This window comes from Lissotriton vulgaris, chromosome 2_1 (assembly GCF_964263255.1).
Source record: "Lissotriton vulgaris chromosome 2_1, aLisVul1.2, whole genome shotgun sequence".
Taxonomy (NCBI): domain Eukaryota; kingdom Metazoa; phylum Chordata; class Amphibia; order Caudata; family Salamandridae; genus Lissotriton; species Lissotriton vulgaris.
The window spans coordinates 1,581,483,833-1,581,506,850 of record NC_141687.1 but is presented as its reverse complement, the minus strand read 5'-3'; the positions used below and the strand labels follow the sequence as shown (position 1 = coordinate 1,581,506,850).

Here is a 23,018-nt window from a genome sequence, read left to right as displayed (position 1 = left end):
GGGCCTGCTCACATCTGCATTATAAGTTATACAACTTAGTTACATCTCTGTGGCTTATTTCAATTTGTTTTCAATGATATAATGTCTGATTTTAGTTAAGCCCCCAGCCTTAGGGGCTGATTACGATGTCGATCGAAATGCCTCCGAAACGGATTTGGCTTACACAGATCCAATTCATAGCCCTTATTTCCCACCGAATCGTACACAATCGTTCGGAGTCGAATCGCGCTGCGCAATGGAGCCTAACTCCACCAAGCGAGTACGATGCACGATTCCAACAGCCGCATTGACTGGGTCTAAGCGAGACAAAACAGCTGTCGGAATCGTAGTTTGGGGGCCGCTGTCACGCCCATCGTTCCCCCTGATCCAACCATGCACAGTGTGGCGAGCACCAAGGGGTGCCCGCCACAGGGTGTATGCTTTTCGCCACCCACCCCTTTATGCTATGGGAGTCTGTGTATGCGTCTGTACACAGTCTCCCATAGAGTTCAAAGGGAGTCCGAGCAAACCGAGTCCGCAAGCATACGGATGCATCATACCCGCTCGTTCGGACTCCCAGAGCTCGTTTTGCTCAGAAAGTCCTCCGGATCCAAGCCATACGGAGGGCTTTCTTACTGAGATCATAATTGGCCCCTTAGTTATGAGAACTATAATGACGCCAGACTTTATAGGATTTGCCACTGACTATGTCATCTTTAATGTCATTGTAGTAAATCGGTATTTAAGAATAGAGAGTTTGAGATGAAAATATTGTTGCTTTCTTAAAAATAATATTCTAGTTTATGAAATTAGAAACTGTTGAATCTATTGCTCCCAATGCTGAGATAACACTAGGTCTGGATTGCATTTCGAATGTTCATATTATGTCATTTAACCTTTCATAAGTCATGTTATATCAGACGTCATAAGCAGTGCATGATGGGGTGCAATGTATGGTTAGTTTATGTAACGATAGCTGGTGAATTTGATTGATTTTACATTTTGATTTGTAACCACTCAGGTACAGAGTCTCTGAGTCCTTCAATGACAGCTGAATTTCTGTTCTCAAGTTACAGTCAGTTAGTCAGAGAGTTTTGGGCCTATAACTCACCTACAGTGGAGATGAAAGCGTATCTCAAAGTGGGCAGCTTACCCAAATTGTGAAAAAGCTTGGATTGTACACAGTTAGGGTTAACAGATGAGCAACATTTGTCTGTGTCCTATCCACCACAACGAAGCATTCATGCCCGATGCCCAATCTCCCTGCAGCAACCTACCCTGACTGGACATAGCCTTCTTCTGGGTGCTACAGAGGTTAGTACCAGTGCCTGAACTGATGCAAAACCCTAAACCTAGTCTAAAGCTGGTTGCCCATATCCTCTGAGTAGCTGGGGTTGTCCAAGGTTATGGTTTTTAGCCAGGTCGAGCATCCAACTGTCTACAGGCAGCTTAACCCCATTGCACATAGCTCTTCAGCCTAATACACCATATGCTGAAAGGTCTGGCCTGTGGACACTGTGATACTGTATACAGGACTAGTATGTTATGAGGAGTCCTGTCTTCAACATTGTACATACAATAAATGTTACAAGACTTATTGATTTTTGCAGTCTGACTGAGACCAGTGATCCTACCATTGTATGTGTGAATAATTCCAGTGGTGTCTATTTGTATGTGCTAAAGTCAATCTGTGCGTTTACTTTATCAATTTTACATTTATCATGGGAATTTCTTATTCATTGACAATATGCTTATTAATACCTTGCAAAAATATTTCTAAAAATACCTAGTGTACTACCCTCAGTAACTGATGTCCCCTCATAGAAAAAATGGAGAACTGACACCTGAAATCCTCCCACAGTCTTCCCCTCTCTTCTCCTGATTTCCAATATGCTCCCGATCTACATGGCATTCTCTGGGCCGGCACTCTCCTGACAGTGCATTTGTGACAGCCGCTTCCGTGATTCGGCAAAGACTGATTGCTTACATAGTATACTGTGTTTTATGGCATCAGAATGCCACCCACCTTTACCCACCTCTTTTGGTAGATGCCTGAAAAAATGGATTAGACACCAGGATTTGCGAATAATTTTATTATTTCTAATCTATATTTATGCTGTTTTTTCATACCATTTCATCTCACCCTTGAACAAATTCAGAACATATGCATTTTACTCTAAATTATATACTTAGGGGGTCATTACCATGTCGGGTGGATCGCCACCGCCATGGTGGTGGTGACGATCCGCCCGACAGGAATGCCCGCCTGCCACCCTTTCCCCCGCCACATTACAATGGCGGGGGGACCGCAGCAGGGGCAAACACCGCCCGCAACCTTACCGCCCCGGTCGCCTTGCGGCAGGGGCAGAAAAGGGTTCATATGGTGGCGGTGTCTATCAGACACCGCCAGCCATATTTTGATGCTTGCTAATAGGTGCCTTTTGGCAGGCGGTCTTTGCTTTGGGGGGCCCCTGTGGCCCCCCCTAGTGAAGGCCGAGGTGGGGGTGCACAGGGGGGGTACCTATGGTACCCCCCTTCATTTGCATGTACAAAGCAGCAGGCACCGCTTTGTATATGCAAATGCGAAAATGCATTTTTAGCAATGTGGCGGGCGGCGCAGAGTGCACCGCCCGCCACAATGCTAAAAATGAAGGATGTGCCCACTGTGGCGGGCACATCCTAATTCCCCCAATGGGACCCCCGCCCTTATGGCTGGCGGTCCAGAATACCGATAGGGTGGCGGGCGGACAAAGTCCGCCCGTCATCCTAATGAGGCCCTTAGTATGATCAAGTGACACCAATTAATTGTGCATTTTAAGGTATGGCTGGGCATTTAGAGGTCGCTGTAGCCGGTAACCACCATAAATTGATGACTCATCTCCCTGTCAAATTTGCTTAAACCCATATTATTAAAGTTGGGAAACACATGGTTTCCACCAACAAGTGTCTTACTCCTCCGTGACAATGGGTCCACAACTTATACTGATGGATGCCTCTCATCGCAAAGGCTTGAAAGTCACAGCAGTTCCCAGAAGGTGTAGTAAGCAATGATCCCCAACTTGCAGAAAATAAACGTCCTGCTTGTCAGAGCTATTGTTTTTTCTTTCAGTAACAGTCTCCCGCTTTTGGAGTTAGAAAAAAACGTTGTTGAAGAGGGCCTAAACGACAATGATTGGTAAACTGCTCTGCCTTCAGAGCATTGCCATACTGGTGATGAGAATAAAGGCAGTGATATATCTGATATGGGAGCTGGTCCTCCACCAAGGAATTAGAGACCACAACTTCTGCTTATCTGAGGGACTTTTATGATTTACAGTCTGTTCTCTAATATTGATTGATAATAATTTTCTTTCAAATCAATACGATTCACTCATAAACGTATATGGGCACCTCCTTCAAATAGAGATAAACTCATATATTGAAACGATTTAAGTTACCTTTTTATTTTTTCACATATTTGAAAAAATGAATTTCTGAAACCTGGTTTGTAAGCATATTTTTTATAACGCAGACTCCTCAGTTTATCACAAAAATCCCACAATGGAATTCATTACATGATTTAATTTTTGCTATATCAGATTGAGGAATTAGCATAACTAAATTAAATAAAATGTTCTTAAGTTCTTTTCATCCAAATCACTGTCACTAATGTCCTTCAAATCTTTAGTGCTGCTGGATTCATGCATATGAGAAATTGGGTTGTTGATTGAAGGGATGACCCCTTGTTTAGGGAACAGCCACAATTCTTCTCAGGGTGAACCACTAAATATTAAACTTCTTGGTAGCTGGGCACAAAGGTAGTCAGGCTTAAATTAGAGGCAGCGTGTAAAGTATTTATGCAGCAAACAAAGAGCAATGAAGCTAAAACACAAGACAAGTAAAATCACACTTCAATTCAGAAAAATAGAGTAATATGTAAAGTACAAAAATCCAATCAGTGGAGCCGGAGATATGTAATTGGAAGATTTCAGGTATGTAAAGCGCCTAATAGCACAAACAATGCAAAGTGCCGCTCGGGGTTATTGGGTGGTGCGAGACTGTGTAAAAGTCACAGGTTCAGACCAACTGGGATGGAGCACATGCTAGATACAGTAACCGGGTTAGTCCTGCTGAATGAGTCACCTTCAAAGTCCAGCGTGAAGAGTTCCGTTCATGGTAGAAGGGGCTACGAGGAGCAAGGAGAGCATTGCGGATTGTCGTCAATGTAGAGTAAAGAGCAGGCTGGACAACACGGACAGTTATCACTGTATAGAGCAGATCCTCTCAGGCTTCATGGGTGGTCATTGCTGGAGCTAGGCATTGGCGATCACCACATACAGTTGATACTGTAGTGTGAAGGGCAGATTTCGCAGTGCTGGGTGTGGTTGGCGGTGGCAGAGAAAGTCAGAGTCGCTGGAACTTTGCATTGGCAGGTGGCAAAATATTGGCAATAACATGCCCGTTATGTTTGCAAAGAGCCCAAAACCTCTGAATTTCTTCTTTTCTTGAGAGGGAAACTCAACTGAGGCCATCCAAAATGTCCAGGTCAGAGCGGTACCTATTGGGAGTCTGGAACTCACTACAGCAGAGTCCAGCAGGGCTCAGGCCGGTCCAGGCAGCAGGTAAACTGGGCAGATGTGGGTAGCCTCTGGTCAGTCTGCTGGCTCTTGAAGCCACTTCACCCCGGGATTAAGGCTGGAGGTCTGGTCTTCCTTCTCAGCAAGCTAGGCAACAGGCTACAGAGCAGCGGGCTAGCAGAGTGGAAGCCCTTCTTACAGCAAAGCAGCACAGCAGTACTTCTACTGTATCATCCATAGGTTCAGGAGGGTACTGAAGAGTGGGTCTGAGGGTCCTCTCTTTATACATATTTCCTTCTTTGAAGTTGAAAAAGTTTTTAAATAATTCCCTTTGAAGTGTTTGAAGTTTCCTGACTCCCCTGCCATGGCTCCAAGCTGGTTGCATGAACAATGCAGGGGTGGCATGTCATTTGTATGAAGGCACAGCACTGCCTATTCAGTTGCAAGTAGGGCTGAGACATGCTCCACCCCACCATCTTGCCAATTGATGGCACATCCAGGTACACCTAACCCCTCTATTGTGTGGTTGTCTGGGAGGAATAAACAAATTCTAACTGTCAGATACACCCATACATGTGACAGAGGTGGAGAAGTGTGGCTCAGGGGTTAGAGGCGGCGGACCCGGAAGCTGAGATCAGCCCTGGACCAGGGTTCAATTCCCCGCCTCGACGGGGATTGGGCTCAATAATTCCACGGACTCGATAATTCTCGCTCCGGTGCCTACTCGACTCACGGGTTCACACTCTGCGACTCTGGGCAATAGCTTGCTTAATCTCCACAACGGCCCCTCGCGGCGGGATGCCTGGCTTTCACCTTGTGGATACCCTGCCGGGGTATCTCACAGGGGAATGCCAGGACGGGTTCCCTAAGCAAGCGCATAGATGCCTGCGATGTGGGCGATTTGCGCTATATAAATACATGTACATTTACATTTACATTTACAGAGGAGCAGGCTGCAGGTGTCAAATAGGGCAAGAAAATGCCAACTTTCTCGAAGTGGCATTTCCAAAATTGTAACTTAAAATCCATCTTTACCATTAGAGAGGGTTTTTAACTACAATTTCTCAGACACCAAACATGAAAAGTCATCCACCCAAAATAGGAGGCGCGGCAATATGCAATCTTTTATATGCTGACGACCTGGCCCTGTTTACCCTCACTAGAGTAGGGTTACAAAGGCTCCTTGTTGCACTATCGCAATATACGACTGGCAATCAATTAGAAATTAACATGGAGAAAACCCTGATAGTCCCTTTTGGTAAGAAACACTACAGCGGCGGTGGTTGGTCAATTAATAAAATAAATATTGCGATTGGCCAATCATACAAATATTTAGGCGTCCATTTGGACGCAAGGGGCAGCTTTTCAAAGCAAGGTAGTGTGATCATAGCTAAAACTACGGCCCTAGTGGTATCCTTGGCCAAGCTATCGAAGAAACTCTACTAGAAGTCCTTAGAGCAAAAATTGGGCCTACACTTTCTTGTGGCATAGAGACCTTTAAAGGTAAAATGAATACTGCCCTAAACAAACACACAACCAAAATCTACAGAAAGGTACTTCATCTACCGAGCACTGCTTCCCCGGCCCAGATTAGATTAGAGCTGGGATTAACCAACTATGGAGCTTCTAACGTGGGTACTTACCTTAAGCTGTGTCATAAATTAAGCAGGTACACTAGAGTCCCTAATCTGGAAAGAAATCAACAAGACTAATCCAGGGGGAACATTTGGGCGCCTTCTGAATAATTACACCCATCAAATGTCAGTTGCTGATCTTTGGGCTCTTAACCCCAGTCAGACTGTTTTTAAAAATATAATCAAAAAATGTGTAAGACTGAAATCTCTGGCGTTAGACAAAGCTCTTGTCACGAAACGTAGTCACTCCTGGGCGGTAGTTAATTCCTACAATCGATTGACACCTGCAGCCTACCTCTCCTCGACATTTTCACTTTATCTAAAGCGCTGCTTGATAGCCCTAAGAATGGGAGATTGGCGCTTTCTCCAAAATTTACCCACCGGGCGCCGTAAGACGGAAGACACAACATGCAGAGGATGCGGGTTAGCAACAGAAACAATCTTGCATGTGCTCTGCATCTGTTCCTCATTTAATTTCCAACGCAGGTGTCTGCTTAAGCCAGAATGGAACAGGCTCGGAATTCGGACCTGTAGGCTCTCTGCTCTGTCTCCAGATAATACTGTCTTAAACATAAACTTGTCCAAATTCATTCAGCACGCTTATCGCACCCTAGATAAAATGGACATTGCCGAGACTGTACTGCCGAGTGTCAAGATCGAACATGCTCTTTAACAGAACGTGCAATGCCCGGGTGGGCCAATCTATGAATTGAAATGTTTTAACTAGCATGCTTACGGTTACATTTTATTCTTTTATCATTTTTTATTTATAAAACTGTACATAATGTGATTTGTACAATCTCTTAAAGATATGTTTTTATATCTAAATAAAGAATTACTCACATGAAAAGTCTCCCCGTTCACAAACGAAAGATAGCACTTATTAAATGGAAGAAGGCAACCCAATGTTATCCTATGTGAGAAGTAGACCTTAAAGTAGTGAGAAATTAGTTTAAAGGTTTTTCACTACCAGGGCATGTAAAACTTAAAAGTATATGTCCAACATTTTAACTACAATGTACACTGCCCTATGGGATAACTAGAATCTACCTGAGGGGTGATATTTATGCAATAAAAGGTGCCTTTAGGGCTTGGCAAGGGAGTTATATTACCAGGTCGAATTGAGAGTTTAAAACTGCATTCAGGCTGCAATAACTGGCCTGGTAGATGGTTTAAGGGGCTACTTAAGTGGGTGACACAATGAGTGCTGCAGATCAACTAATAGGCATTTAATTTACAGGCCATAGCTATATAGCATACCAAAAGCATTTAATTTACAGGCCCTGGGTATATGGCACACCAACAAGGGACTTATAAGTAAATCAAATAATATAATCAGGTTTAAGCCAATTTTACCTTGTTGAGGGCAGAGACCGTAAGCATTTTAAAACTGGTTAGCAGTGGTAAAGTAAACCGAGTCCTGAGGCTAACAACGAAAGAATTTCTGAAAAAAGTGAAGGGAGGAAGACAAAAAGTTTGACGGAAAACCACCCAAAGGATAACAGGTTTGTTGAAAGATTAATCAATAATAGAACAACATTTTTAACCTGTTCATGATATGTACAATTTCACTCATTATTACAGAAACCTTTCTCTGAATTATTATGCAAATCCATTTGCACTAACTGTTAATTGTCTAATAGTGGCTGGGATAAAGCGGGGTCTATTATACAGCACCAAGATACCCTTCTGGGTGAATGTGCACTTTACAAATATACATGTTAGGAAATGGATTTAATACAGTTTCCACTGACAATTAAACAGTGTAAAACATTTTTCTCATTCATTAAATTATTCAGGGAGTGGATTATTTTGTTTGATAAATCTGCGACATGAATTCAAAATTGTTTAATGAAATATGTGAACTTTATGATTTATAATGTGGCTCACAGTACAAATCCTCCATTTTTCTACTGTTTGCCCTTTTCAAAAGAATTGCTGACGTAAATAAAGTAGAGCAAAACTTCTTTGCAGACAATTTGCAAGTTTTCTGTACCAGTGAAATGTTTATACAATTTGGTCTCTGGAGCATATTTATAAAAATGTCATGCAGCACAGGGCGGGATTGCGCTGCATTTAAAACATTATGGTGCATTTCAGCCTTCGTCCCTGTGCTGGTGCAGTTTTGGATGCTAAGCACTACCACAGGCACCCTTGCACCACAGTGCCTGCGTTACATGCAGGATTGTTTATCTGCAGAAAGGAAGACCTTCCTGAACAAAAACAGCCTAAGAATCATATTCCTCTTTCTATGTGTGCTGAAGAATAACAGAATGCAGCACACATATAAAGAGAAAGTAGCATGGGAAATAAAGATATTTCTCCTGGTTACACCTCCCCTGAGAAGGAGTATCGTTTTGGTCTATTCTCAGGTCTCCCACTTTTGGTAGGTCTCGCAATGCGTCAAAAACCATGGCAGTTGAGTGGGAACACCCACGCAACGCTCATGGAATGCCTTCCCAGGGCATAGTAATGCAACGCAGTGATTTGCGCTGCATTGCGTTACTCCAAATTTATGAAGCCACTCAGGTCCACGCCGTGGCTTCAGAAATATTTAACAACAAGGGGTGGTGATGGACAGAGTTTCTGAATTAAGCAGAATACTCTCACCCAGTCAAGAGATCAGGGCTAGATCCAACACCATTTTTTTAGCTCACTGCACCATCCCAGCTCAGAACCTGGCTATATGCAAATTAGTCTGTTCCTGTCCCAGTGCATGATGGGAACAGGGCAAACCAAACTACCAAGCCAATTCTTACACTGGGAAAGAAACAAGCTTCCGGGGACCGGTTTCTGGCATTTCAGCCGTCGTCGGCCCGGCTTGCTTGAATCCTGATCTGTTGACTGGGTACGAGTGTTCTGTTTAATTCAGATACTCTGTCCATCACCACCCCCTTTTCTGAATTGTGGCTTCAGAAATGACATTTTAGGCATGTGTCGCACTTGCAACGTTGTGTTGCATGGTGCAAATGCGACACAACCCCTTCCATAAATATGCCCCTCTGTATTTAATACTGTGAATGGTTAACCAAGCCTTCATGTTTTTAAAAGAATAGAAAAGACAAGAACGAAACAAGATAATAATTAATTTCACTCAGTTTGATAATAAGAAGCAAACACCTGTGCGTGAAAACTTTACAATGATCTTCTGGTGTCAATTCAGAAATGGCAAGGCATTTGTGAACAGTCTCTATTCGCAATTAATGATTTTATGAAAATTTGCCCAAAGCAATTGATGTTACAGGAATTAATGTACCTTATTTCGAAACTGGCATACTCTCATACATATTGTTTCTCCTTCTAGCATACCCTCCAGAGATTACTGATTTGGAGAACAGTGGTTTGTGTGATATCCGTGTTTACGAATGTGACAGCATCAGAGTGTTTGGCCTGGGTTTCAGAGATTTCCCTCATCTTCAGTGTGAGCTTACGAGATTGATTGTAAGTATCGGAAGTACACACAACTTTGTTGGCAACAGTTAAATAGATCAAAAGCATAAGCAGTTTAGCATTCAGTCAGTCAAAGGAAAGTCATCCAATGTCTGAAGTGACGTGGTCCATTGATTTATACTTTATTCTGTAATGGAAGGGAGCATTATTTGACAGACATATGAACAGCCCAATGGTGAAAGAAAGTTGTTTAAAAGCCTCTATATATGCATGTATGCTTATATGGCTGAGATACCCGCCACCCCCTCTCAACACAATCCCCAAAAGGAGGGAAACCGGAAACAGTTCTTGAAGTTTTTGGATGTGGGATGGAGTGACCATCCCGGCCGTATTTATTAAAACAAAAATTAAAACATTAAACGTTTTTATGTTATGTACAATTTCATTATCACATTACGATGTTTGGCTAACCTTAACATAATCTCTAATACAGAGGTTCTCCTAGCCGAACTAGCATCCTACAAAACATTCTCTAAGAACACTGAAATTGTACATCCTAACGTTTAAGGGCCAACGGCAAGGTCATAACCGGTGTCAAGATCCCTAACCAGACTTACCCCTCCCACTTAGGAGGGGCGATGGCACAGGGGCTTACCACAAGTGCAACTACTAACAATTTCCCTTGACTTGACGGGGGCACTTAAGACTCGACGCCATTTAAAGGTCGTTCGAACACTTGTGTGTGGTATCTAGAAGGTATCGTTGACCTCTCCCCACCCCACACAACTTACCGCATCTGCCGTCGCAGATGACACTAGCCCCGGGAAATTCCCCAGGAGGGGGCTGTAACCCCTCCTACAAAGGAAGGGGCCTTGACCGCCTTTCCTTTACTTCCGGCGACCCGCCCTTAGACGGGACCGCCTCCCCACTGAGGGGCCAATGGCCACCTCTCCCGAGCGCTCCCATCCGTGTTGGGTGACGCCCACTCATAGGGATCTACCAATTAGTGCTCACCGATCATGACCTTACCGCCTACCAAAAATAAATACGACAGTTCTTCAACCTATGAAAACATTGGTCGCTACGACCGAAGGAACATGCTAAAAATGTAACATCACATCAAATCACTTTAATCGTAACAACCTAAACGATATTCACCATCTTTATTAACCACAAACTGATACTGTTATAGCCTGTAAACGAAACGGAAAAACAAACTTATCAATTCACTTTATTGCACAACAACTTTGCTGTCCTCAGGGGCTGGTGGGTGGGTCAAAATTGGCTCTTCGTTCCGTCCCGAGCTCACGTGTAGCGAGGAGGTGCAGCTTCGGAGCACAAGAACAAGAGGACGTCTTCTGGTCTTGCGCCTTCTTTTATCCGTCTTCAGGGCGGGCGAGAACCCGCCCCTGCCTGCCCCGGGGGCGTGGCTGGCTGCGTCGGTGTCTAGGCCAGCCCACTCTAGGGCGGAAAAAGGCGCGCCCCGGCTACGCCGCTTCGGGCATACCAGCCGAGACGCGCCTCCCGCCCAAAAATGGCTTCCCGGGGGGATCGAGGCACTCATCCATACGTTCGGGGGGACCGAGTGGTCGCCCCTTTCCATATGGCTGAGATACCCGCCACCCCCTCTCAACACAATCCCCAAAAGGAGGGAAACCGGAAACAGTTCTTGAAGTTTTTGGATGTGGGATGGAGTGACCATCCCGGCCGTATTTATTAAAACAAAAATTAAAACATTAAACGTTTTTATGTTATGTACAATTTCATTATCACATTACGATGTTTGGCTAACCTTAACATAATCTCTAATACAGAGGTTCTCCTAGCCGAACTAGCATCCTACAAAACATTCTCTAAGAACACTGAAATTGTACATCCTAACGTTTAAGGGCCAACGGCAAGGTCATAACCGGTGTCAAGATCCCTAACCAGACTTACCCCTCCCACTTAGGAGGGGCGATGGCACAGGGGCTTACCACAAGTGCAACTACTAACAATTTCCCTTGACTTGACGGGGGCACTTAAGACTCGACGCCATTTAAAGGTCGTTCGAACACTTGTGTGTGGTATCTAGAAGGTATCGTTGACCTCTCCCCACCCCACACAACTTACCGCATCTGCCGTCGCAGATGACACTAGCCCCGGGAAATTCCCCAGGAGGGGGCTGTAACCCCTCCTACAAAGGAAGGGGCCTTGACCGCCTTTCCTTTACTTCCGGCGACCCGCCCTTAGACGGGACCGCCTCCCCACTGAGGGGCCAATGGCCACCTCTCCCGAGCGCTCCCATCCGTGTTGGGTGACGCCCACTCATAGGGATCTACCAATTAGTGCTCACCGATCATGACCTTACCGCCACAGGTCCGGATAGTTGACCGGCTATCCGGACCCCCCACAAAACTCCTACCTATAGGTCATGCTTTACAGATTTTAACCAAGCTAGGAAGTCTCCTATGAGTAACTCGTTCCCCGCCCCCGACAGATGCACACCATCCCCCAGATACATACTATCATCATTAATACAATTATGCGAGATTGAATGCAATGTCTTGGACCGGAACAACCTACTTACTTTGTTATTCAACTTTTTAACCGAATGATTCAAAGCAGGGATCGAGATAGCCCCCCGCCACACTTTTCGTGGGATCATATGAGACCACGCAATTAGGCACCCCGGAACTCTCCTCGCTAACCAACTTACCGTGGAAAGCATAGCCTCCAGGAGCAGTCGTCTACCGGTGGTGACCAAATCATTGCCCCCCAAATGTACTATGACTATGGACGGCGGTGACCTCATCCGCCCTAACAGGCCCTCAAAAAATTCCTGAAACTGGTCAATACAGAGACCGCCCCTTCCGTAGAAGGACACTCTGTACCCGTATTCCCCAGCTATGTGAATCATGTCACCTGCTTTGAATACGTCTGCGGCCCGTCTCACGTATGAGTGGCCCACGACCCACACCTCCTTCTTCACAGCCGGTGACGTGCGACCGCTGGCCTGGTGTTGGGTCGACTGCTCAGTTTGCCCTGCCGCGTAAGCTTGCACAACTGAAAATAAACGAAAGACAAGAGGCGTGAGTACATGAATACAGCTTCACAACATGTGCAATCGCACGTACCTCTTATAACAATTGGAGGACCAACGCCCCACACGTTTCACTTGTTCTACATTAAGACCCCTGGCTGTAGCTTCAGTGGCAGCCCCTATACGAAAGGAGTGGGTCCCAAATTCGCCCGGGTCCAAGCCCGCTGCGGCAATGGCCATTGCAAGCACCCGTTGAAACTGAAACCTCGTCAGCGGGGTGGCGTCTGCATGCCTCAACAACGTCCCCTCCCATGATGCCACTCTCTGTGCTAGGTAATCTTCTAAGCACTGTACCGGACACATGGATGACTCGGGGTTCCTGCGAATGATCGTACAGTCCCCTCTCCCATCTTGGTCAGTCTTAGACCGGGGAAAGGAGACAATCATCGCGTCCCCCCTGATCTGAACATGCTCCCTGCACAAGCCCCCCGTCACATCCTGTTTGTTCCTTGCAACCAGCTCACTAACTCTCATAGCCCCGTGAAATGCCAGCGTAAATGCAGTCCGGAACAAACAGGTCTCGAACGGGGACGAGCATGTGTTCGGGAGCATGACCAGTAACTGGGACAACCTGTCTAGACCTATCGGTCGACGTACATCTACTCTGCGACCCTCTAGACGTTGCCACCCACGTAGCGCTTTTTGTACCCAATTTTACCTTGTTGAGGGCAGAGACCGTAAGCATTTTAAAACTGGTTAGCAGTGGTAAAGTAAACCGAGTCCTGAGGCTAACAACGAAAGAATTTCTGAAAAAAGTGAAGGGAGGAAGACAAAAAGTTTGACGGAAAACCACCCAAAGGATAACAGGTTTGTTGAAAGATTAATCAATAATAGAACAACATTTTTAACCTGTTCATGATATGTACAATTTCACTCATTATTACAGAAACCTTTCTCTGAATTATTATGCAAATCCATTTGCACTAACTGTTAATTGTCTAATAGTGGCTGGGATAAAGCGGGGTCTATTATACAGCACCAAGATACCCTTCTGGGTGAATGTGCACTTTACAAATATACATGTTAGGAAATGGATTTAATACAGTTTCCACTGACAATTAAACAGTGTAAAACATTTTTCTCATTCATTAAATTATTCAGGGAGTGGATTATTTTGTTTGATAAATCTGCGACATGAATTCAAAATTGTTTAATGAAATATGTGAACTTTATGATTTATAATGTGGCTCACAGTACAAATCCTCCATTTTTCTACTGTTTGCCCTTTTCAAAAGAATTGCTGACGTAAATAAAGTAGAGCAAAACTTCTTTGCAGACAATTTGCAAGTTTTCTGTACCAGTGAAATGTTTATACAATTTGGTCTCTGGAGCATATTTATAAAAATGTCATGCAGCACAGGGCGGGATTGCGCTGCATTTAAAACATTATGGTGCATTTCAGCCTTCGTCCCTGTGCTGGTGCAGTTTTGGATGCTAAGCACTACCACAGGCACCCTTGCACCACAGTGCCTGCGTTACATGCAGGATTGTTTATCTGCAGAAAGGAAGACCTTCCTGAACAAAAACAGCCTAAGAATCATATTCCTCTTTCTATGTGTGCTGAAGAATAACAGAATGCAGCACACATATAAAGAGAAAGTAGCATGGGAAATAAAGATATTTCTCCTGGTTACACCTCCCCTGAGAAGGAGTATCGTTTTGGTCTATTCTCAGGTCTCCCACTTTTGGTAGGTCTCGCAATGCGTCAAAAACCATGGCAGTTGAGTGGGAACACCCACGCAACGCTCATGGAATGCCTTCCCAGGGCATAGTAATGCAACGCAGTGATTTGCGCTGCATTGCGTTACTCCAAATTTATGAAGCCACTCAGGTCCACGCCGTGGCTTCAGAAATATTTAACAACAAGGGGTGGTGATGGACAGAGTTTCTGAATTAAGCAGAATACTCTCACCCAGTCAAGAGATCAGGGCTAGATCCAACACCATTTTTTTAGCTCACTGCACCATCCCAGCTCAGAACCTGGCTATATGCAAATTAGTCTGTTCCTGTCCCAGTGCATGATGGGAACAGGGCAAACCAAACTACCAAGCCAATTCTTACACTGGGAAAGAAACAAGCTTCCGGGGACCGGTTTCTGGCATTTCAGCCGTCGTCGGCCCGGCTTGCTTGAATCCTGATCTGTTGACTGGGTACGAGTGTTCTGTTTAATTCAGATACTCTGTCCATCACCACCCCCTTTTCTGAATTGTGGCTTCAGAAATGACATTTTAGGCATGTGTCGCACTTGCAACGTTGTGTTGCATGGTGCAAATGCGACACAACCCCTTCCATAAATATGCCCCTCTGTATTTAATACTGTGAATGGTTAACCAAGCCTTCATGTTTTTAAAAGAATAGAAAAGACAAGAACGAAACAAGATAATAATTAATTTCACTCAGTTTGATAATAAGAAGCAAACACCTGTGCGTGAAAACTTTACAATGATCTTCTGGTGTCAATTCAGAAATGGCAAGGCATTTGTGAACAGTCTCTATTCGCAATTAATGATTTTATGAAAATTTGCCCAAAGCAATTGATGTTACAGGAATTAATGTACCTTATTTCGAAACTGGCATACTCTCATACATATTGTTTCTCCTTCTAGCATACCCTCCAGAGATTACTGATTTGGAGAACAGTGGTTTGTGTGATATCCGTGTTTACGAATGTGACAGCATCAGAGTGTTTGGCCTGGGTTTCAGAGATTTCCCTCATCTTCAGTGTGAGCTTACGAGATTGATTGTAAGTATCGGAAGTACACACAACTTTGTTGGCAACAGTTAAATAGATCAAAAGCATAAGCAGTTTAGCATTCAGTCAGTCAAAGGAAAGTCATCCAATGTCTGAAGTGACGTGGTCCATTGATTTATACTTTATTCTGTAATGGAAGGGAGCATTATTTGACAGACATATGAACAGCCCAATGGTGAAAGAAAGTTGTTTAAAAGCCTCTATATATGCATGTATGCTTATAAATGTTTTAGGGGAACATGTGGCTGGCGAGGCAGCTAAATCTGTCTTTAGTCCAGATCTAAAAACATGCACTGTTGCGCAATTGATAGTGCTTCACAGTCAGACGTCGAAACCAGCAGGAATGCTGAAATTTGCAAGCAGATGCCACAAGTTTTTGAACCATTAGCAAATACCTCTCTTGTCTGTGTAACCTTTTTGAAAACGTGCATGCACCAGAACACATCAGACGCTTCCCTCTGACATGTCATTATAGCAAATGGTCTTCGTTTAGTATAAGCTGTATTATCAACGCTACTCCGAACCCGCGTGGCAATGAGAAAAGGAGCGCTAAGCTCCCATTAGCGCATAATCCTAACGCCTGAATAAAACCTGACTTACCATTTTTGCCTATAGGAGGTGGATTGTAAGGTTAAGTAAACACTCCCCTATAAACAAGCTTTTCATTAGCGCTGTCAAATCATCGCTGGATTTCACACGCTGAGGATTATCGCAGTACTTCGCCTGTTAGCAAATCGTTGCTAATACGCTGCTAACACAGCGATGTAATTCAGCGCTAGAGGACGAATATGTAAATCGCGCGAAGTGCCTTTTGCAATATGTATCGCAGTTTGTTGATAATATGCCCCTCAGTCTCTGGTTCCCTTCTGTCCTTCAAAAACAGTTGCATAATTTAAAAAAAATCGCATTAGAAGGAAGAACATTAATTGTACGTTATATGCATTGTCCTAACAAAACATGTGAGGAACTAAATAGAAATTCCATGGATATTTGTTAAATTGATTGGTGCATTTGAACATGAGTTTGTGAAACTCAGGGACATTTATTTTTGTATTTATTCATTCTCTCTGAAACATAATAAATGCAGAAAGGAGGATAGACAATTCTTGTTCATATGCCTTTTTCTTTCGTTTTAATTTTGAACAGTATGATGGTCGTGACTGGCTGCCAAGAGAGAGAGAGACTTCTGCAGGAATTTATCTGAGTTCTGAAGTTGTTGACTGCACGTTCCCATTTGCTAATGGGACAGATGCTGAACCAAGTGGTTTCCTCATGGATAACCTGCCATTTGCAAGATGGAGTGTGAAAGTAAGATTCTGCTGCTTTAAATATACTTTAATTTTGTCTTGCTAGAGAATATTTTGTTCTGTAGTGAAGATAATTAAGACTGGAACGTCTCCAAACATAATTAAACGTGCATATATGTAGCTTGTCTCCCCTTTCTTACAGGATCTAATGGCTGTTTGAGGCTCTGAGCTAGGAAGAGGACTGACATCTTCAACCTCTTCACAGAAGTCTCCGACAACCAATATCTAAACAGACGTTTCACACAATTCTGTAATGTATGAAACAAAATCAGGTTTCTTATTATGGACAGAAGGTAAAGGCACACAAGGGAGTAAACACGGCCACATGCATCATCCCGGCCTTTTGCGAATTCCAAATTGCGAAAAATAGCGAATCGCAATTTGGAATTCGCAAAATGGGATGCATGTATATTTTCGCAAATTATTTGCGATTCAGTAAAAATCGCAATTTGTACCGAATCGCAAATATTATGCGAATTCCAAAGTGAAAATTCGCAATTCCCATTGATTCCTATGGGCCAAAAGGCCCATAGGGATCAATGGGAAGGCTTTAACAAATTGCGATTTTCTTTTGGAAAATCGCAATTTGTTAATGCATTCCAAGGGTGCAGAGGGGGGTCCAAAGGACCCCCCCTGCACCCCAGAAATGTAATTTGAAGGGCATGTTTCACACACACATGTCCTAAGGACATATGTGTCTGAAACATGAAAGTGTAAAAAATGCATTTTTCAGCATTTTCAAAACTTTTCGCAAATTACCACGAGGTTCAACCTCGTGGTAATTTGCACCTCCTAATTCCTAATTCGCAATTATGAAAACAATCATGCATTGCTTTTAAGGAATCGCAAATTTGCGATTCCTTAAAAGCAATCGCATTTTTGGAAATCACAAAAAATAGTGAATTTCTCAAAAAAGCATGATGCATCCCAAAAACGTATTTAGGAAGTGCAAACGGCTGAATTTACCAATTCGCACCGTTTGCACTTCCTAAATAGGTTGATGCATGTGGGTGTAAGAGGCTGATTCGCAAAAACAATCATGATTACAAGAAGCAGAATTACCGAAGCATGACACCCATCTGGGTGTGTGAGGGCCCTACATTCAAATAAAATGGATTCCCACTTCTGATTCATTCATAGTCGATCACTTCTAGATCCCTTTAACAGACTCAGTTTTTAAACAATTAGGAACAGCATATTACTTGTTTTTCTCATGACTGTTGACGCATATGCTGGACCTTGCCAAAAGCCCATCGTACCTCTTTTGTATATCATCATTTGCCACTTCATCACACCCTGGTTAGGTGGTACTACCAGGGCAGAACACTCATGGTGGTGCTGGCCTGAGAGAGTTCTTAGAAAGTACTTATTTATCACGGGATAAAACTTGGATCCATTTCAAAGTGTAAAAAAACCTTAGGATAATCCACAAAGTATCCTTTAATTCGGTGTATCATAGGTTGTTGTCAGGGGACATATGTGGGTACTATGGCCATTATGTGCTACTGACTGAACTTCCCAACATTTTTCTGCTCAATTATTTGAGCTGAGTTGTCTCGGGCATTCATCAAGGCCAGGTAAACCCTTGACAATAAACTAATAGTGCAGAGTACCAATTAAAGTATTTAGAGAGGACCTACCTATCCTATAGATAAGTCACTGTCTGTGAAATTGTTATATGCTGACACTGTGCAGCTGCTCTCCAACCCAGGTTATTTTACTGTTCTGGGTGCAAGTTTCTGCTCATTTTGTTGTTGGTACATAAAGCAAAATAGAAATATTGATATATAAAAAAAGAAAAGTACACAAACATATTGTAGGCCTGTAGTGAGCAAAAAGTCAGAATACAATTTTAAGAGCCAGTCCAACAAGTTCTTACCAGTGACATATGTAGGCTACTCTCTTGAGACCTCACACTGCTTAGTAGACCACATGCCGATGTTTGATGACTGACAGCTAGCAAGTAACTGCAGGCATCGTGGACAAAGAATGGATTAGGCAGAAAATGGGTGCAAATTGGACATCAACTTTCACCAAATTGTAGTTGATTTTCATAACTGACCTAGTTACTAATAGGTGGGTTCATAATTCAGACTACATCATCAATATTCTTGAGGTATGTCCCAAATTGAAACCCGCTATGATTGAGGTCAGTAGATCACCATTTTCGTGGTAGGTTTTAAATTAGGGAAACTTGTATTTTTCAAATGCAGCCCACTTTCCTTAAAAGAAAACATGATGCATTTTTAAAAAAGGTAAATTTATGCAAACATGGACCAACATAATCCTTGAAGATTGTTTTGCCAGCATATACAAAGTGGAAGGGGCCTCTTGGGAAACTCTTTCGTTTTTGCAAATGGGTTTATTTATGTTGAAGGTTTTATATAGCTGAACAAGACCCTTGGGGGATCAGAGCTCTTTACAGGGCAAATATACATGTATAAAAATAATATAGGTTAGACTAATACAAAAGTAGTAACTATTACAGAGCAGCAAATATATACACAGATGTATAAAAAGTTCAAGTGAATTTGTCCAAGAGAATCGGTTTCATTTCTTTTTTGAAAAATTACGTAGAACGGTTCTGTCTCATTTCTGGGGGTTAGGCATTCCAAATCCTGGAAGCCTTTCCTGTGAAGGTCGGGTTGTATGTTTTCTTCTTGGTGAATTGTTGTAGTTTCAGTAGAAGATTATAGGAGCTCCTGGTGTTCTGTTACCCCCGATAGCACAAATTTTTGCAGCTAGATATCTCAGGGTTTTGTGATGTATGGCCTTTTGCGTCATACACGCGATTTTCAGATGAATTCTGGCCTCAAAAAGTAGCCAATTGAGGGCACGTAGGGAAGGGGAGATGTGACAGTTTCTATTCGAGCCTGGGATGATTCTTGCAGATGCGTTGATTGAGGCTCTTAGAGGGGCTGTCGTCGATCTGGGAAGGCCACAGAGAGAGACACTCCCATACTCCACTCTAGGAATTACTAGAGCTTGAACTGCCTGGTTGAAATAATTTGCAAGCAGGAAGGGTTTCAGTCTTCTCAGGGTGTTCATCTGGAAATATGCTCCTTTTGTCGAAGCGCTGACGTGTTTCTGAATATTTAGTTTATTGCCCAGAGTTATTCCCAGCGATTTCGCTGAGTCGATGATGAGAGGTTGACCATTGAGTGCTGTTAGGTACCTCAAACACTCGAGAATGATGGTTGATGGGCGATTAGGAGGAATTCGGTTCTGAGGGTTTTCAGTTTTAAATGTTGTTTAGTCAACTAGTTCTGCGTGTTTTGGAGCATTGAATTGAGAGATTTGATGTCCTTAAGTGAATGAATCTTTATGTAGAGTTGTGTGTCGTCTGCATACATGTGATAGTGGTCAATTCAGGTGCTGAGAAATTTGGTGAGTGGTTCCATAAACAGGGTGAAAAGTGTAGAACAGAGGGATAAACCCTCTGGTACTCCTGAGGTGACTGGGTGGGTTTGGTTAAGGATTGATTGACCTCGAGTCTTTATGTTCTATTTTGAAGGAAGGAGATTAATCAATTTAGGACCGATCCGGATAGTTCCATTCTATGTTTCAGGAGATCTAGTAAGTTGTTGTGTTTGACTGAGTCGAAGGCCAAGGATAGGTCAAGCAGGATTAGTAAACAGACTTCGTTTTGGTCCAGGATTTTTAATGCATCATCAATTATGTGGGACATGGCTGATTCAGTACTGTGCCCTGAATGGAAACCTGATTGGAATTGGTCGAGCAGGTGTAAGTGGTCTATGTGGTTGCTAAGCTGTGTGTGAACACACTTTTCCAGCAGTTTAACCAAGGTGGGGATGTTGGATATGTGGCAATAGTTATTCATGTCTGCCGGGTCCCCTGATGGTTGCCACCTCCTTTGATTTCGGAGTTAAATAATAATGTTTTGCAAACAGGGTTCATTCCTACAAACATCAGGAATCAGTATTTAGAGTGAACCCTTAAAAAAATCTTTCCAAATAAAGATTGCTTATTGTTTCCTCAATCCATTTAATGATTCAACAACATTTTCTGAATCATTAATTGGGTTAGCTGGGTTTAATAGATTTCAAAAAATGTTTTAGCAGTTGCAGGTCCTCAGAAAATAGCCAACCTGAAGTTTTGCATACGTTAAAACACTTTGGGCCATATGTACGACAAAGTGGCAGAGCGTGTCGTTAGCCTCCTTGGCCTAATGACATGCTCCGCCACTATGGAAATGCAAGGCTGCACCATAGTAACAAGAATGTGGTGCAGCCTTGCATATCCACCAGCGATGGTGCTACGTTTCATAACTTAGCGCCAACGTAGGCACCCTTGCACCAGAGTGTCTATGTGCAGGGTAGGATTGGTTATGTATAGGTGGTGTCCCTGTTTTTTTATGTACAGGAAGGAACACCTTCCTGTACAAAACAAACCATGGCATTTTGCTTTTTCCATGTGTGCTGCAAAAGGCAGCACACATGGAAAAAGCAAAAACAAGGAGAAATAATGCATTTCTCCCCCTTTCATCACCTTAAGACCAGGGTTTTCATGGTCTTAATGTTGGCGCTGCCTCCTATGTACGCCACCCTTGTACATAGGGGGCAGCGTCAAATACAATGAGTGTTGCAGTAGTGGAACGCCCACCACAACACCCACTGCAAGACCCTTTCACGCTGAACATAGCGTGAAAGGGTGTCTTATGTACAAGGCAGCGTTAAGCCACGTTAAGTGGCCTAATGTTGCCTTGTACATAAGGCAAGGCCCCTATCGCCACGGGAACGTCACAAAAAGTGACGTTCCCATGGCGATAGGAGCTTGTACATATGTTCCTTTGTACATTAGGCTCTTAACAGGTCATCATAGAGTCAGGAAAATCAATTGGTAGACATTTAAGAAGGTGCTGTGACAAAAATAGTAAAAAATACTCTCAGTAAAAAGTGCATTGAACGCCAGAACTCTGTGTCACCTGTGCACCAATGTTGTATTAATCCAACATTGTTTAAGAGATTTGTAAGTAAACATTTGCACTTACCACCTCAATTGGAAGCAAGCAATGTCATTTATTCCAACAAAGGTTCAAACGCTGCTTTAGCAGGAATGTGTATAAAACATCGGTTGTGAATCTGTGTAAAAAGTATGTCTACTAAGTATGACACTAGTAAGTCCTTGGTGCTGCTCTGCTGGGGGCATTATATTTAAAATGTAAGTGGTTGGTACATGCTTATATCTCGCAGTGTGCTGCTTTTTTAATTTTGCTGTTATTGTTTTTAGCCTGCACAATACTTTTCAGAATCAAGCTCAGTGGGTGTGGGGCTACTCATGGAGAGCGGGTCCTGTTTCTGCACCGAGGATACTCTTGCCCTGGTCCAACACGGCTGGTGCCGATTGAGTGGAGGGTGCTGTGAGTATTCCTTGGTGCTCCTGGCCTCACCTCCGGCCTCCCACTTCCGCTTGAGTGTGTGGTGCTGCAGGAGCAGTCTAGTGCTCCCCACACACAATCTATTTCAACACATGTGCTAAAGTCTGCGCCCGCGCACCAAAGGCAAGCCCTTCTGTGCCTGTCCGCGACCGAACGGCGCCAGGGGCCTGGACCCCTGGATTATACTTCTATGGAACTGCGGTACCTGAGAGGGTTTACAGCCCCAACGTGCCTCCATTCTTTAACAGTTGATGAAGGTGCAAGGCGGTGTGGACACTGTGATTTTCATTTGGCTGCAGGCAGGGAAGACAGACAAAGTCGGACAGGTAAGAGCAATACCCCGGACCCTTTGCTCTGGCTCCCCCTCAACTGCAGGTCCCTTAGTAAACACAGTCTTGAAATACACGATTTACTTGTGGACCAGAAACCAGTAGGGTTGTTCCTGGTGGAAACCTGGTTAAATGAACAATCTGCACCGGATGTCCTGGTCGCTCTACAGGAGGGTATGCCATTCTCAGGGTTGACAGAGTGGGACAGGGGGGAGGTCTCACCGTGATATTCAGGAAAGAATTCCAGTTAAAGCTGGCTAGAATTTCGCTGTCTAGCTGCGAAGCAGCCTTTTTTAGGTTGGTTACAAATAGCGTTAGCTCTATCCCAGGCTTGCTTATGTATAGACCTCCTGGCCCAGCGAGAGCCTTTCTCAATGATCTAGCTGAGACACTGCCCCCTTATGTCATTCGATACCCTAATTTTATCTTGTTGGGGGATCTGAATCTTTATTTGGAGGATTTAGAGAACAGGGATTCACAGGAATTTTTTCAAGGGCTCCAGGCTATGGGGCTAACTCTTCTGGTCAATTCCCCGACTCATAACAAAGGTCATACACTGGACAATATTTTTACTAACAGTACTGTGGTAGA

The 23,018-nt window shown here is 43.6% G+C and overlaps 1 protein-coding gene across 1 annotated transcript in view; it reads left to right on the top strand.

Annotated features, from left to right (window-relative positions):
• Window positions 1-23,018, top strand: part of LOC147732932 (von Willebrand factor D and EGF domain-containing protein-like) — a 1,979,930-nt gene that overhangs the window by 1,208,330 nt on the left and 748,582 nt on the right. Inside the window, exons 13-14 of the mRNA XM_086955141.1 lie at window positions 9,474-9,607; window positions 16,528-16,701. Of these exons, the coding sequence (XP_086811267.1) occupies window positions 9,474-9,607; window positions 16,528-16,701 (308 nt within the window). The remainder of the gene's footprint in view (window positions 1-9,473; window positions 9,608-16,527; window positions 16,702-23,018) is intronic.